The following is a 17,723-nucleotide window of genomic DNA, read 5'->3' on the forward strand; positions in this document are numbered from 1 at the left end:
ATCCCTCCACCTCCATCCCTCCACCTCCACCCCTCCACCTCCATCCCCCCACCTCCACCACTCCACCTCCATCCCTCCACCTCCACCACTCCACCTCCATCCCTCCACCTCCACCACTCCACCTCCATCCCTCCACCTCCATCCCTCCACCTCCATCCCTCCACCTCCATCCCTCCATCTCCATCCCTCCACATCCATCCCTCCACCTCCATCCCTCCACCTCCACCACTCCACCTCCATCCCTCCACCACTCCACCTCCATCCCTCCACCTCCATCACTCCACCTCCATCCCTCTACCTCCACCCCTCAACCTCCACCCCTCCACCTCCATCCCTCCACCTCCATCCCTCCACCTCCACCACTCCACCTCCATCCCTCCACCACTCCACCTCCATCCCTCCACCTCCATCACTCCACCTCCATCCCTCTACCTCCACCCCTCAACCTCCACCCCTCCACCTCCATCCCTCCACCTCCATCCCTCCACCTCCACCACTCCACCTCCACCTCCATCCCTCCACCACTCCACCTCCATCCCTCCACCTCCATCCTTCCACCTCCATCCCTCCACCTCCACCACTCCACCTCCATCCCTCCACCTCCACCCCTCAACCTCCACCTCTCCACCTCCATCCCTCCACCTCCATCCCTCCACCTCCACCACTCCACCTCCATCCCTCCACCACTCCACCTCCAACTCCAACACTCCACCTCCATCCCTTCACCTCCACCCCTCAACCTCCACCCCTCCACCTCCATCCCTCCACCTCCATCCCTCCACCTCCATCCCTCCACCTCCATACCTCCACCACTCCACCTCCATCCCTACACTTCCATCCCTCTACCTCCATCCCTCCACCACTCCACCTCCACCCCTCCACCTCCATCCCTCCACCTCCAACACTCTACCTCCATCCCTCCACCTCCATCCCTCCACCTCCATCCCTCCACCTCCATCACTCCATCTCCATCCCTGCCCCTCCATCCCTCCACCTCCAACACTCCACCTCCATCCCTCCACCTCCATCCCTCCACCTCCATCCCTCCACCTCCATCACTCCACCTCCATCCCTCCACCTCCACCCCTCAACCTCCACCCCTCCACCTCCATCCCTCCACCTCCATCCCTCCACCTCCATCACTCCATCTCCATCCCTCCCCCTCCATCCCTCCACCTCCACCCCTCCACCTCCATCCCTCCACCTCCACCCCTCAACCTCCACCCCTCCACCTCCATCCCTCCACCTCCATCCCTCCACCTCCATCCCTCCATCTCCATCCCTCCAACTCCATCCCTCCATCTCCATCCCTCCACCTCCACCACTCCACCTCCATCCCTCCACCTCCATCCCTCCACCTCCACCCCTCCACCTCCATCCCTCCACCTCCACCACTCCACCTCCATCCCTCCACCTCCATCCCTCCACCCCTTCACCTCCATCCCTCCACCTCCACCACTCCACCTCCATCCCTCCACCTTCATCCCTCCACCTCCATCCCTCCACCTCCACCACTCCACCTCCACCACTCAACCTCCACCTCCATCCCTCCACCTCCATCCCTCAACCTCCATCCCTCCACCTCCATCCCTCCACCTCCATCCCTCCACCTCCACCACTCCACCTCCACCCCTCCACCTCCATACCTCCACCACTCCACCTCATCCCTCCACCTCCATCCTTCCACCTCCATCCCTCCACTACTCCACCTCCATCCCTCCACCTCCACCCCTCAACCTCCACCCCTCCACCTCCATCCCTCCACCTCCATCCCTCCACCTCCATCCCTGCACCTCCACCACTCCACCTCCACCTCCATCCCTCCACCTCCACCACTCCACCTCCACCCCTCCAACTCCATCACTCCACCTCCATCCCTTCACCTCCACCCCTCAACCTCCACCCCTCCACCTCCATCCCTCCACCTCCATCCCTCCACCTCCATCCCTCCACCTCCATACCTCCACCTCCATCCCTCCACTTACATCCCTCCACCTCCACCACTCCACCTCCATCCGTCCACCTCCATCCCTCCACCTCCATCCCTCCACCTCCATCCCTCCACCCCTCAACCTCCACCCCTCCACCTCCATCCCTCCACCTCCATCCCTCCACCTCCATCACTCCACCTCCATCCCTCCACCTCCACCCCTCCACCTCCACCCCTCCATCCCTCAACCTCCACCCCTCCACCTCCACCCCTCCACCTCCATCCCTCCACCTCCATCCCTCCACCTCCATCACTCCACCTCCATCCCTCCACCCCTCAACCTCCACCCCTCCACCTCCATCCCTCCACCTCCATCCCTCCACCTCCATCCCTCCACCTCCATCACTCCACCTCCATTCCTCCACCCCTCAACCTCCATCACTCCACCTCCATCCCTCCACCTCCATCACTCCATCTCCATCCCTCCCCCTCCATCCCTCCACCTCCATCCATCCACCTCCACCCCTCCACCTCCATCCCTCCACCTCCATCACTCCACCTCCACCACTCCACCTTCACCCCTCCACCTCCACCACTCCACCTCCATCCCTCCACCTCCATCCCTCCACCTCCATTCCTCCACCTCCATCCCTCCACCTCCACCACTCCACCTCCATCCCTCCACCTCCACCCCTCCACCTCCATCCCTCCACCTCCACCACTCCACCTCCATCCCTCCACCTCCACCCCTCCACCTCCATCCCTCCACCTCCACCACTCCACCTCCTTCCCTCCACCTCCATCCCTCCACCTCCATCCCTCCACCTCCACCCCTCCACCTCCATCCCTCCACCTCCACCACTCCACCTCTATCCCTCCACCTCCATCCCTCCACCTCCATCCCTCAACCTCCAACACTCCACCTCCATCCCTCCACCTCCATCCCTCCACCTCCACCGCTCCACTTCCATCCCTCCACCTCCATCCCTCCACCTCCACCACTCCACCTCCACCCCTCCATCCCTCCACCTCCATCCCTCCATCATCACCATTCCTGCAACTGCAGGCTGTAGTTGAGGCTGCAGCTGTGTGGGGGTTGTTGTTGTTGTTGTAAAAATGTCAGGGTAATGTTTTTTGTCAGTTTTGAAAAGGTAGAAATGTAGAGGAGAGAGAGGGTGGGGGTGGGAGAGACTTCAGGAGCTCCTGAAATTGAAATCTCAAATAGCGCTGCACAAACGGGAGGGAAATTCGTGCTTCGGTGATGGTGCCCTTTAAAACGCGCTAGGGCTCAGGTCGGCCAGAGTAGTGCGGTGTGTGGCACACGTCGAACTAAAACAAAGACACAGATCCCCCGTACAGCCTGGACAGGCTGTCGGGGGCAAGTGCGGCTCGCGAGTAGCACCTAGTGAAGGACGGCGCGCGGCTCACGTGGGTGTTGACGTGTTGGCATCACCACGTGGCCGGCCTCCGTTGTCTTCCGAGCGCCGATGTTGACTGCACGCGGCACTGGCCACGCGGCACATAGGTGCGCACAAAACGGACATACACACACAGGAACATACAAAAGGCAAAGATTCCCCGTGTAGCCTCAACAGACTGCGGGAGCAAGTGTCGTTTGTGAGCATCTATGAAGACCGGCACGGCACACGAGGGGGTGGGTGTCCAACACCCACGCCTGGCCGCCTTTGTCTCCCGAGTCACGATGTTTACACATCGCACCAGGTACTCGTTTGAGGCTGAGTCGACCTAGGGGAGGCCCAGGACGGGTTCAGATAATCGTCACTGGTGTTAGCCGTGAGCGGGAATCGTACCCGGGTCGCCAGGTTCGTAGCGCAGCGCGCTAACCGCTACACCACCGCTCCCCACACGTATCCACACGCACACACGCACACAGTCACACACGCACATATACATACGCACGCACGCAGTTCACATCCGCGCATATGCACGCCCTGCATGGTCGAGTGACCGCGCGCACCCCGCTGCGCTTCACTGTCACTCACCGGCGCTCACCTTCACGCAGGCGAGCGTGTGGGCGCACCTGCGCGTGCACAATCTACAGCCAGCTGCACGCGGGTGTGTGTGAGCGGGTGTGTGCGTGCGTGCGTGAGTCCGTGTGTGTGTGCGTGTGTGTGTGTGCGTGTGTGTGTGTGCGTGTGTGTGTGTGCGTGTGTGCGTGCGTGTGTGCGTCCGTGTGTGTGTGCGTGTGTGTGTGCGTGTGTGTGCGTGTGTGTGTTCGTGTGTGTGTGTGCGTGTGTGTGTGCGTGTGTGTGTGTGCGTCCGTGTGCGTGTGCGTGTGTGTGCGTGTGTATGTGTGTGTGTGTGCGCGTGTGTGTGTGCGCGCGTGCGTGTGTGTGTGCGTGTATGTGCGTACGTGTGTGTGTGTGTGCGTGCGTGTGCGCGTGTGCGTGTGTGCGTGTGTGTGTGTGCGTGTGTGTGTTTGTGCGCGCGTGCGTGTGTGTGCATGTGCGTGCGTGTGTGTGTGTGCGTGTGTGTGCGTGTGTGTGTGTGCGTGTGTGAGCGTGTGTGTGTGTGCGTGCGTGTGCGTGTGCGTGTGTGCTTGTGTGTGTGTGTGTGTGCGTGTGCGCGTGTGCGTGTGTGCGTGTGCGCGTGTGTGCGTGCGTGTGTGTGTGTGCGTGTGTGTGTGTGCGTGCGTGCGTGTGTGTGCGTGTGCGCTGGTGTGTGTGTGTGTGCGTGTGTGTGCGTGTGTGTGCGTGCGTGCGTGTGTGTGTGTGTGCGCTGGTGCGTGTGTGTGCGTGTGTGCATGTGCTTGTGTGTGTGTGCGTGTGTGCGTGTGTGCGCGTGTGCGTGTGTGTGTGTGCGTGTGCGTGTGGGTGCGTGTGCGTGTGTGCGTGTGTGTGTGTGCGTGTGTGTGCGTGTGTGTGCGTGTGTGCGTGTGTGCGTGTGTGTGTGTGTGCGTGTGTGCGTGTGTGTGCGTGTGTGCGTGTGTGTGTGCGTGTGCGTGTGTGTGTGTGTGCGTGTGTGCGCGTGTGTGCGTGTGTGCGCGTGTGTGCGTGTGTGCGTGTGTGCGTGCGTGTGTGTGTGTGCGTGTGTGCGTGTGTGTGTGTGCGTGTGTGCGTGTGCGTGTGTGCGTGTGTGTGTGCGTGTGTGCGTGTGTGTATGTGCGTGCGTGTGTGTGTGTGTGTGCGTGTGCGTGTGTGCGTGTGCGCGCGCGTGCTGCGTAGCGGTTAGCGTGCTGCCTCACGAATCTGGCGACCCAGGTTCGATTCCCGCTCACGGCCACCAACACCAGTGACGATTATCTGAACCGATTCTGGGCCTCCCCTAGGTCGACTCAGCCTCAAATGAGTACCTGGTGCGGTGTAAAAAACATCGCCACTGGGGAGACAAAGGCGGTCGGGCGTGGTGCTGGCCACCCAACCCCCCCTCGTGTGCCGCGTAGGCCTTCACAGGTGCTACTCGCGAACAGCACTTGCCCCAACGGTCTGTTCAAGGCTACACAGGGGATCTTTGTCTTTGCGCGTGCGCTTGCACGTGCGCGCGGGGCACAGTTTAACGCGCGCACGTGGCCCCCCGATGTAATTTTACGCTTCAGCAAACTGGAGCAGGAGGGAGAGGAGGAGGAGGAGGAGGGGGGGTGAGCGATGTAAAGATGCGCCATAAACATCTACGGGAATAAATAAAAAATTGTTAGCATAAAATAAACAAAAGTCGCGGCGATACGTTACGGGCGAGACATTTTAAGCGGTGACATTTTCACGTTTCATTTTAGTTGCGTGATTTATTTAGTATTTCCCGGACCCTCTTGTCTTGGGCCGGGGCTTGTGTTGCCATTTGCTCGAGGCGCGGTGCGTGAAGGAGCGCGGCAGTTTGTTACCCCCCCCACCCAGCCCCCCTCACCCAGCCCCCCACCCAGCCCCCCCCACCCAGCCCCCCTCTTTGACCCCCCCCCCCCACACCCTCCCCCCACCCGGGCTCTCGCCAAGCACGCGGGTCCCGTGTCTGCGTTAGCCGCAGTGGCTGAAAATTTGAAATTGTCCCAACGCGGCCCCCAACCAAGGCCTGGTCCCTCGCCCCTTGCCGGCGCGGCGTGGAAGGCGCAGGGACCTCAGTGGGACCGTAGTGGGACCCCAGTGGGACCCCAATGGAATCTCAATGGGAACCCAGTGGAACCCCAGTGCGACTCCAGTACTTTCAGATTGGAAGAGGTGGTCAGATGGCGGTTAAGAGGTCAGAGACGCTGGGTTCGAACCTGGGTTTCAGCCGCCGTCTGTGATCAAAACCGATCGTAGCGTGTCAACAATGTCAGCTAAGTCACCAGTCACTCACACGGAGATCCATAGACTCACATAGAGACCCATAAACTCACAAGAAGACCCATAGACTCACACAGAGAGACCCATCGACTCACACAGAGAGACCCCTCATAAACTTACATTAAGGCCAACAGACTCGCATAGAAAAACATTAACTCGCATAGAGACCGACACACGTACAGAGAGACACATATATGCACTTCGACTGAGTTGTGATTAACCCGGAATCTCAAATGTAGTGAGTTGATGGTCTCAGGGTGCTCTGGGCCCCCACAGAGGATCGGGTGTTGTCGAGCCGGCGGTGCCCCACGTGGGCCCCACGTGCGCCCCGAGCGGGCCCCGTGCAGGCCACGAGTGCGTGTCGTTTTTAATCGGAGTGATTTATTGATGAGGCTCGGAATCGCCGCCAGCGTTCGGCTTCTGTGTGCGGAGTGCGGAAGCCCCGCGGAGCGAGCGCGGACGTAAGGCCCGTGGAGGTCGTGGGCTCACGACCCCAGCAGCACCCCCTAAACTGACATGAGAGAGAGAGCGGCACCTTGGAGCTGTCATTGGTCCCCGGGCTCTCGACCTCCCCGTCCGCGCAGCACCTCCCGCATCGCCCGTTGTCTTCACCAGCTCCCGCTGAGACCCTCATCTCGAAAACACGACTCGACTTTTGCAACTCTCTCCCTCATCCCCCAACTCGTCAATACTTCACCTCCCAAATTTTGAAGCTCCCGATTTCACACGCGGTCTAAAATGGCACTGCTGGGCCATTGCACAGCATCACCATCACCCCAAGCATCACCATCACCCCAAGCATCACTATCACCCCAAGCATCACCATCACCCCAAGCATCACCATCACCCCAAGCATCACCATCACCCCAAGCATCACCATCACCCCAAGCATCACCATCACCCCAAGCATCACCATCACCCCAAGCCCCCGATCCCTCCACTGGCTCCCAATCCCGTTACGTATCAACCACCAAATCGTATTGTCCATTTTCAAGATACCTCGTTTAGTCTGCAACTCCCTGCCGCCTGTTCAAGTCCAGACATATGGACTCACATAGAGACCCGTAGATTGACATGCAGTTCTGACCCAGAGGCTCACGTAGAGATCCGTATCCCCTACATAGGGACCCGTAGACACACACACACAAAGTGACAGGCACCTGTCACTGACTCCCTCTCCTCTATGATTACTATGCAATTGGGCGCCTTGAATCCCCACGTTGTCATGGCATCGTCGTGATAGTGACGAGACCGAGTAAGTGAGTGGCTCTGCATCAGGGACGTGACGCCCTGATGGGGTGGTGGTGGGGGGGGATTAGAGGGAGGAGGGGGGTGGAGTTAATCGCGAATGTTCATGCGGGCACCAGGAGCTGCGTGCCTCGTTACTGCGGCTGGGTCACCCTCACTCCGCACTCCGCGTCGCTCCACTGAGCTGTGAAGGGGGGGGGTGAGAGACGAGGGGGCACACGGCGGGGGGCGGGGGGGGGGGCAGACGGAGTGGCGATCGGGAAAGAACGGAGAAGAGAGATGCAGGGAAGTTGTGGGCAAGTGCTGGAGAACGCCGGAGAGGAGATGTGGTGAGGGGCGAGCGGGGAGGTGTGAGGAGGTGTGAGGAGCGCAGGGCGCGGGACACGGAGCGACTCGGTCTGCCGCGGTGGCTGAATGGTGACCACAGCGGACGTGCCAATGCAGAATGCTCCATGTTTAGCCATGTTAACGGTGTTTTGGGTTAGATCGCGTCAATATAAGTGTGTCGTTAACCGTCCACCACCCGACACAGCCAACTAGTAAGGTTTGTCACGTAAACAAAACGTGCCAATTAGTGACCGCTTCAGTGCTCCGGCGTGTTGGAGAGTGAACCCACAACGTTCACAATGTGAAGCAGGACACTGTGAGTGGGGGGAGTGGTGTGGGTGGAGGGGACTATGAGTGGGGGGGGGGGAGTGGTGTGGGTGGAGGGGACTGTGAGTGGGGGGGGGGGGGGAGTGGTGTGGGTGGAGGGGACTGAGTGGGGGGGGAGTGGTGTGGGTGGAGGGGACTGTGAGTGGGGGGGGGGAGTGGTGTGGGTGGAGGGGACTGTGAGTGGGGGGGGGGGAGTGGTGTGGGTGGAGGAGATTGTGAGTGGGGGGGGGAGTGGTGTGGGTGGAGGGGACTGTGAGTGGGGGGGGAGTGGTGTGGGTGGAGGGGACTGTGAGTGGGGGGGGGGGGAGTGGTGTGGGTGGAGGGGACTGTGAGTGGGGGGGGAGTGGTGTGGGTGGAGGGGACTGTGAGTGGGGGGGGGGGAGTGGTGTGGGTGGAGGAGACTGTGAGTGGGGGGGGGAGTGGTGTGGGTGGAGGGACTGTGAGTGGGGGGGGGGGAGTGGTGTGGGTGGAGGAGACTGTGAGTGGGGGGGGGGGGAGTGGTGTGGGTGGAGGGGACTGTGAGTGGGGGGGGGGGAGTGGTGTGGGTGGAGGGGACTGAGTGGGGGGGGAGTGGTGTGGGTGGAGGGGACTGTGAGTGGGGGGGGGGGAGTGGTGTGGGTGGAGGGGACTGTGAGTGGGGGGGGGGAGTGGTGTGGGTGGAGGAGATTGTGAGTGGGGGGGGGAGTGGTGTGGGTGGAGGGGACTGTGAGTGGGGGGGGGGAGTGGTGTGGGTGGAGGGGACTGTGAGTGGGGGGGGGAGTGGTGTGGGTGGAGGGGACTGTGAGTGGGGGGGGGGAGTGGTGTGGGTGGAGGGGACTGTGAGTGGGGGGGGGGGAGTGGTGTGGGTGGAGGAGACTGTGAGTGGGGGGGGGGTGGTGTGGGTGGAGGAGATTGTGAGTGGGGGGGGGGAGTGGTGTGGGTGGAGGGGACTGTGAGTGGGGGGGGAGTGGTGTGGGTGGAGGGGACTGTGAGTGGGGGGGGGGGAGTGGTGTGGGTGGAGGAGATTGTGAGTGGGGGGGGGAGTGGTGTGGGTGGAGGGGACTGTGAGTGGGGGGGGGGAGTGGTGTGGGTGGAGGGGACTGTGAGTGGGGGGGGGAGTGGTGTGGGTGGAGGAGACTGTGAGTGGGGGGGGGGTGGTGTGGGTGGAGGAGATTGTGAGTGGGGGGGGGAGTGGTGTGGGTGGAGGGGACTGTGAGTGGGGGGGGAGTGGTGTGGGTGGAGGGGACTGTGAGTGGGGGGGGGGGGAGTGGTGTGGGTGGAGGGGACTGTGAGTGGGGGGGGAGTGGTGTGGGTGGAGGGGGACTGTGAGTGGGGGGGGGGAGTGGTGTGGGTGGAGGAGACTGTGAGTGGGGGGGGGAGTGGTGTGGGTGGAGGGGACTGTGAGTGGGGGGGGGAGTGGTGTGGGTGGAGGGGACTGTGAGTGGGGGGGGGGGGGAGTGGTGTGGGTGGAGGGGACTGTGAGTGGGGGGGGGGGGGAGTGGTGTGGGTGGAGGGGACTGTGAGTGGGGGGGGGGAGTGGTGTGGGTGGAGGAGATTGTGAGTGGGGGGGGGGGGTGGTGTGGGTGGAGGGGACTGTGAGTGGGGGGGGAGTGGTGTGGGTGGAGGGGACTGTGAGTGGGGGGGGGGGGGGAGTGGTGTGGGTGGAGGGGACTGTGAGTGGGGGGGGAGTGGTGTGGGTGGAGGGGGACTGTGAGTGGGGGGGGGGGAGTGGTGTGGGTGGAGGAGACTGTGAGTGGGGGGGGGAGTGGTGTGGGTGGAGGGGACTGTGAGTGGGGGGAGTGGTGTGGGTGGAGGAGACTGTGAGTGGGGGGGGGGGAGTGGTGTGGGTGGAGGGGACTGTGAGTGGGGGGGGGGGAGTGGTGTGGGTGGAGGGGACTGTGAGTGGGGGGGGGAGGGAGTGGTGTGGGTGGAGGGGACTGTGAGTGGGGGGGGGGAGTGGTGTGGGTGGAGGGGACTGTGAGTGGGGGGGGGAGTGGTGTGGGTGGAGGGGACTGTGAGTGGGGGGGGGGAGTGGTGTGGGTGGAGGGGACTGTGAGTGGGGGGGGGAGTGGTGTGGGTGGAGGGGACTGTGAGTGGGGGGGGAGTGGTGTGGGTGGAGGGGACTGTGAGTGGGGGGGGGGGGAGTGGTGTGGGTGGAGGAGACTGTGAGTGGGGGGGGGGAGTGGTGTGGGTGGAGGGGACTGTGAGTGGGGGGGGGAGTGGAATGGGTGGAGGGGACTGTGAGTGGGGGGGGGAGTGATGTCGGTGGAGGAGACTGTGAGTGGGGGGGGGAGTGGTGTGGGTGGAGGGGACTGTGAGTGGGGGGGGGAGTGGAATGGGTGGAGGGACTGTGAGTGGGGGGGGGGGGAGTGGTGTGGGTGGAGGAGACTGTGAGTGGGGGGGAGTGGTGTGGGTGGAGGGGACTGTGAGTGGGGGGGGGAGTGGTGTGGGTGGAGGGGACTGTGAGTGGGGGGGGGGGAGTGGTGTGGGTGGAGGGGACTGTGAGTGGGGGGGGGGAGTGGTGTGGGTGGAGGGGACTGTGAGTGGGGGGGGGAGTGGTGTGGGTGGAGGAGGCTGTGAGTGGGGGGAGTGGTGTGGGTGGAACAGATTTATATTCTGATTGATGAGTCGTTAAAGTTCGGATCTGTTTGTGTGCTGTTTTGGCCACGTGCATGAAACTGCACGGCGGTGACGAGCGAGCACCGCTCTCAGTTTCCGATCACAATTACCCAGGCGCTGGGCCACGCGCCTGGGTAATTGTGATCGTCGTGTCTGCTGTGGCGCTCACGCCATTAGGATCGTTTAATTTGTTCCAAGTCTCTTAATTCATTTTCTGTCATTTTCGTTCTCTGATTTATTAGCCTTGTCTTAATCGAGAGGTAATCGTGTGTGCTCGCGTTTGAGGAGGCGCGTGCCTGTCGAAGTGTCGGTGAGGGTGTGTGTCGATGTGTGTGTGTTTGTCGGTATGTATGGACGGGTTCCGCAGGATTGGAAGGATTCCCTGGTGATCCACCTCTTTAAGAGGGGCGACGGCACAGATTGTCACATCTATAGGGGCGTCTCTTCTCAGTGTGCATGGAAAGGTCTTGGCAATAATGATTTAACATCGGCTTGCTAGGCACGCTGAGGAGAGGCTTTCAGAGCCCAATGTGGTTTCAGAGCACGTTGGGCTCTGTCCGCCTGCTACAGCAGAGGTGTATGGAATTCCAACAAGACCTACATCTCTGCTTTATTGACCTGGTCAAGGCCTATGATACCATCAGTAGGCCAGGGTTGTGGGCAGTACTTCGTGCTTTCGGAGTCCCTGACTCTCTGCTCACGATCTTTAAGGGCCTCCATGATGGTGAGTGGGCCCGGGTAAAGCTACGTGGCCAGCAGTCAGAGCCATTCCCTGTTCAAGTAGGGGTGCGACAGGCATGTCCTCCAGTTCCCACATTATTTAACATCATAATCTTTAATCACGTAATTCGAGAAGCTTGCTATGCCTGTACCGAAGGAATTTCCATCTGGTACAGGTACAACGGGAGGCTGATCGATGTCCGGGTGCAGTCGAGGGATGGCTCCCTATTGGTCAACCACGTTATGTATGCCGATGATCTGGTGATTGCTGCTCACTCAGAGGAGATGATGGAGGCGCTGCTGCTGAACCTGAAGTGTGCCACTAAGAGGTGGTGCCTTGCCATCAGCCACACCAAAACCAAGTACCTGCCTGGGTATGTTGTGCTTCCAAACAATCCACCCCCTCAGCTCCCCATTGGCGATGGAGCAGTTGTGGAGAGAGTGGAGAGTTTCCCATACCTAGGCAGTGTGCTTATGACCAGGGTTTTGATATTTGTGTGTGTCGAAGTGTGTGGGGAGCGGTGGTGTATTGGTCAGCGTGCTGTACTACAAACCTGGCGACCCGGATTCGATTCCCGCTCACGGCCAATACCAGTGACGATTATTTAAACCGGTCCTGGGCCTCCCCTTGGTCGACTCAGCCTTAAGTTAGTATCTGGTGCGGTGTGTAAACATCGCCACTGGGGAGACAAAGGCGGCCGGGCGTGGTGTTGGCCACCCACCCCCTTGTGTGCCGTGCGGGCCTTCATAGGTGCTCACTAACAGCACTTGCCCCAACAGGCAAGTGCTGTTAGCGGGCCTTCACACGAGTGGAGAGGAGGGGGGGGGCAGGTGCCCCTTTGTCCGTGTGTGTATCTTACCAGAAACAACCTGTTCAAGCCTGTAACGAGGGGGGGGGGGTGGGGGCTTAAGACGAGAGTGATTGGTGAGGCCTCACGCCGCCGTGACCTCCCCTCCTCTCGGGCATCAGCACGGGAGTCAGCGCGCCGCTCAGACGCCGCGGTTTGGATGCTGCTCGCGAACCACGTGGTGTCGCCTCGGAGCCGGCTTCATTTCCATGGTTCCTGCCGCGTGTGTTCCCGTCGTCTCTCTCTCTCTCAGCCTCACTCACTCTTCTCCACGCCTCCTCCACTGCCGCCGACCAACCACCACACCCTCTCCTCTCCCCCCCACACACCACACCCCCAGCCCTTCCCGCCCGCCCGGCCCTGCTACTGACATTTATTTGTTGTTTGATGTCTTTAAAGCAAATCAGGGACCTTTAAAATAGTTTGGTTTAAAATGGCTCTGAAGGCTAATAACCAGAGCAAGCATCTTATCTGCCGCGCGCACGCAAAAGTGCGAGAGGGGCGCGCGCGCGTGCGCGTGCCCACGTGGGCGCGTGCGCCCGTTGCATCAGAGAGCGCACTCGCACACAAACAAATCCCCCGTATAGCCTAAATGGATTGTTGGGGCTAGTGCTGTTCGGGAACACGGCAACACAAGGGGGTGGGTGGCCAGCACCACGCCCGGCTGCCTTTGTCTCCCTCCCCAGTGACGATATTTACACATCGCGCCGGGTGACTCACTTGAGGCCGAGTCGACCTAGGAGAGGGTCCACGACCGGCTAGGATAACCGTCACTGGTGTTGCTGGCCCGTGAGCTGGAAATCGAGCTGGGGATGGGTGGGTTCGTAGCGCAGTGTGATCACCGCTACACTGCCGCTCACCGCACGCACGTGCACAGGCACCTGAATTGCCGCGCGGCCGTAAGTCGATCGGCAGACAGCGGCTGGGCCTCCGTGTCCGCGTGCGGGTGACGGGAAGAGCCAGAGGGCGGCTCCAGGAGTAGCGCCGCGGCGGGCACCTGCAATGCTGCTGCCGGCGAATGGCCGTGGCGGGCAGTCGCGTTTGAGATGCGGCGAATACATTCGTGGAGCGCCATGGAATCACACGCACAGACTCACGATGAGACCCATAGATTCAAAGAGACCCATTGCAGGTGAAGAGACTCGCATAAACACCCCATAGGCTCACATCGAGACTCGCAGACTCGGATACACACCCACAGACTCATGGAGACCCCATACACTCACAGAGACCCACGGATGAAACAAATTAACCCGCAGACTCACATAGACACCCATAGACTTGCACAGAGACCCATAGACGGACGCCATGGACGCGAGTGGGGCCGTGGGGCCACTGCGTGGCCCCTGGCGTGAGGCCGGAGGCCCCAGGCGACCCGCGGGCCGCTCCCCATCGCCCAACGCCGAGGCAGGAGGCGGCCGTGGCTGCCGCGCGCGGTTCCAATGTGGTCCACGCGTGTCCACCTGTACACACGTGGACTGCGCGGGAACCGATGACTGTGTTCAATCAGTCATTGAGCGGTGAGCGTTTTGTGGAGGAGGGGGAGGGAGGGAGGAAGGGAGGGAGGGGGAGGGGAGCAGGGAGAAGAGGGGGATGAGGAGGCAGAGGAGGAACAAATGGAGGGATGGGGAGACGGGGGAGAGGAAAAGAAAGTGGAGGAGGGGGAGGGGGAGCAGGAGGAGGGGGAGCAGGAGGAGGGGGAGGGGGAGCAGGAGGAGGGGGAGCAGGAGGAGGGGGAGGGGGAGCAGGAGGAGGGGGAGGGGGAGCAGGAGGTGGGGGAGGGGGAGCAGGAGGAGGGGGAACAGGAGGAGGGGGAGGGGGAGCAGGAGGAGGGGGAGGGGGAGCAGGAGGAGGGGGAGGGGGAGCAGGAGGAGGGGGAGGGGAAGCAGGAGGAGGGGGAGGGGGAGCAGGAGGAGGGGGAGGGGGAGCAGGAGGAGGGGGAGGGGGAGCAGGAGGAGGGGGAGGGGGAGCAGGAGGAGGGGGAGGGGGAGCAGGAGGAGGGGGAGGGGAAGCAGGAGGAGGGGGAGGGGGAGCAGGAGGAGGGGGAGGGGGAGCAGGAGGAGGGGGAGGGGGAGCAGGAGGAGGGGGAGGGGGAGCAGGAGGAGGGGGAGGGAGAGCAGGAGGAGGGGGAGGGGGAGCAGGAGGAGGGGGAGGGGGAGCAGGAGGAGGGGGAGGGGGAGCAGGAGGAGGGGGAGGGGGAGCAGGAGGAGGGGGAGGGGGAGCAGGAGGAGGGGGAGGGGGAGCAGGAGGAGGGGGAGGGGGAGCAGGAGGAGGGGGAGGGGGAGCAGGAGGAGGGGGAGGGGGAGCAGGAGGAGGGGGAGGGGGAGCAGGAGGAGGGGGAGGGGGAGCAGGAGGAGGGGGAGGGGGAGCAGGAGGAGGGGGAGGGGGAGCAGGAGGAGGGGGAGGGGGAGCAGGAGGAGGGGGAGGGGGAGCAGGAGGAGGGGAAGCGGGAGGAGGGGGAGGGGGAGCAGGAGGAGGGGGAGGGGGAGCAGGAGGAGGGGGAGGGGGAGCAGGAGGAGGGGGAGGGGGAGCAGGAGGAGGGGGAGCAGGAGGAGGGGGAGGGGGAGCAGGAGGAGGGGGAGGGGGAGCAGGAGGAGGGGGAGGGGAAGCAGGAGGAGGGGGAGGGGGAGCAGGAGGAGGGGGAGCAGGAGGAGGGGGAGGGGGAGCAGGAGGAGGGGGAGGGGGAGCAGGAGGAGGGGGAGGGGGAGCAGGAGGAGGGGGAGCAGGAGGAGGGGGAGGGGGAGCAGGAGGAGGGGGAGGGGGAGCAGGAGGAGGGGGAGGGGGAGCAGGAGGAGGGGGAGCAGGAGGAGGGGGAGGGGGGAGCAGGAGGAGGGGGAGGGGGAGCAGGAGGAGGGGGAGGGGGAGCAGGAGGAGGGGGAGGGGGAGCAGGAGGAGGGGGAGGGGGAGCAGGAGGAGGGGGAGCAGGAGGAGGGGGAGCAGGAGGATGGGGCGGCCCCGTTAGCGGAGCTCGCTGGAATCTCGAATCGCCGCCGTTCCCCTCCGGGGGGCTCGAGGTGGCCGTGTCCAGGCAAAGCTCCGCGTCCCACTCCGCCGCTACTTTGGAGCGATAACCTCTCAACACCAACAACACCACCAACAACATCAACAACAAAAACACCAACACCACCAATTCCACCACCAATACCACCACCACCAACAACACCACCACCAACACAACCACCAATACCACAAACAACAACACCACCAACACCACCACCAAGAACAACACCACCACCAACAACACGTTATGCAGATGTAGATGCCACCACAGCCATCTATTGTGCGGCGGTTGAACTTATGACTCTCGGTCTGAACAGATAACTGGACATACGGACACATTTGTTCGTATCTCTGAAGGTTCGTAACTCGAATGTTGGTAAGTAGACGAGACCCTGTACTAGTACAAACATGTCCTGTGTCTCACGTGGATCATTTCAGCAACTCGCCCAAACCTTTTGTAAAAAGGAGTGAGACGACTGCTCTACCCTGGCGCTCAGATAGCCCTGAGGGGAGCGGTGGTGGAGCGGTTAGCGCGCTGACCTACGAACCTGGCTACCCGGGTTCGATTCTCGCTCACGGCCAATACAGGTGACGATTATTTGAACCGGTCCTGGGCCTACCCTAGATCGACTCAGCCTTAAATGAGTAGCTGGTGCGGTATGTAAACATCACCATCATCTGGGTTTCCCTCAAGGTCGAGTATCTCAACCGGTACTGGGCCTCCCCTGGGTTGACTCAGCCTCAAATGTGCAAACATCGCCACTCTGGAAACAACGGCGACAGGGCTTGCCTCTGGCCACCCACCCCCTCGTGTGCTGTGTCCGGCCTTCTTCATGTGTGCTGCTACTCGCAAGAAAACAGCACCTGCCCCAACAGTCGGTTAAGGCTATACGGGGGATCTTGATGTACCAATACAATGTGAACTTCTATGGTTTACTTTTGTTATTTAAGTGGCACCACGGTGGTGTGATGTTATCTCCTCGCCTGGTATGCAGGGGGTCAGGGGTTCAATCCCAACCCTGACGCCCGCTGCTATATATTTGGAGTTTGTGGTGTCTCTCTCCTGTGGTCGCGTGGATTTTTTTCTCCGGGTCCTGCGGTGTTTCCCTCCACGTTTAGAAACATGCGTCTGCATTTTTAAACATTAATTTTCTGCTATACATTTCTGCATGGTGATAAGCCCCTTCGTTGAGCTGTCATTTGTGGCCAATGCGCTTCTAATAAATAAGCTAATGGCTTAGTTGGCATTACCTGGCAAGATTTTTTTTTAAAGTTTAGTTTCATTTGTATATATTGTTAAAGTGATGTGTTTAACTTTCCTATACGTTGCACTTCTATCGTGTCTTTGTATTGTTTGTCGTAATGGTCTAACCCCGCACTGGACATCTGTGACAAAAGAGCTTGACAGCTCATCGGATTCCCCCTCCAGTACAAACACAGATTCTGACCTTTGCCTTTGCGTGCGTGACCCAGGCGAGGGAGGCGTCCTGGCGTGGCCGTCTCGCTACCCGGAGTGCAACGGCTCGCAGCAGTCGCCCATCGACCTGGTCCCGGAGGAAGCGGTGCCGGACCGACGCTTGGGACCGCTGCGCCTGGAGGGATGGGAGCGCGCCACGGGCCCTCGCACGCTCATCAAGAACACGGGCAAGACCGGTGCGGGCAGCGTCGCCAACGGAGACACGCACAGAGTTCCCGTAGAGACGCGCAGACTCGCGTTGTCGACTCGCGTAGACTCGCATAGAGACTCGTGAACTCACATAGAGACACATAGCCTCGCGTAAAGATACGTAGACTCACATAGAGACACATGTACTCACTCTCATAGAGACTCGTACACTAACGTAGAGACACGTAGACTCACGTAGAGACACATACTCTCATATAGAGACATACAGACACACATAGAAACGTGCGCAGAGGTGGTGCTCACAAATAGCAGGAAGGCACACCTCCCATGTCACGTGACCACCACACTGCATGTACTATGCTCTCAGCCTTGTTGGGAGGGCCACGATATTAAAGTCTCCATCTCTTGAGTTGGTGGTCTGGATAAGGCTAGAGAGCAGAGAACGAGCAACGTGGTGGTCACGTGCCACGTGCGCAGGGCACGTGGAATGGGAGCGGTGGGTGTGTGGTGACTTCATTTGTCCCCTGCAAGGAGTGTCCCCGTGTCTTGATGACGAACACGATGCACGCATGTGTGTATGTTGAACTTCTGTCGCACCGTACGTCGCCAACCGCGCTAATCCGGAGGTGTGCCGAGAGGGGGCGGGGGGCGGTACAAACAAACTAAACGCAACAAGAAGCGATTCGAATGAAGGAATTCGTTTTCAATATGAGATTATTTTAAAATAAAAGTGCAACGATGGCGGGTGGGTGCCTCTACTCGCCATTCACGCAAAGTGTTGGGGATCAGGCGAGAGACCGGCCCGCCCGCCCAGCCAGACA

The 17,723-nt window shown here is 61.2% G+C and overlaps 1 protein-coding gene across 1 annotated transcript in view; it reads left to right on the forward strand.

The window, feature by feature from the left end:
• Positions 1-17,723, forward strand: part of LOC144729966 (receptor-type tyrosine-protein phosphatase gamma-like) — a 455,918-nt gene that overhangs the window by 210,096 nt on the left and 228,099 nt on the right. The window contains exon 4 of the mRNA XM_078610395.1: positions 16,749-16,928. Coding sequence (XP_078466521.1) covers positions 16,749-16,928 — 180 coding nt within the window. The remainder of the gene's footprint in view (positions 1-16,748; positions 16,929-17,723) is intronic.

This window comes from Lampetra planeri, chromosome 34 (assembly GCF_965212315.1).
Source record: "Lampetra planeri chromosome 34, kcLamPlan1.2.h2, whole genome shotgun sequence".
In the NCBI taxonomy this organism is placed as follows: Eukaryota; Metazoa; Chordata; class Hyperoartia; order Petromyzontiformes; family Petromyzontidae; genus Lampetra; species Lampetra planeri.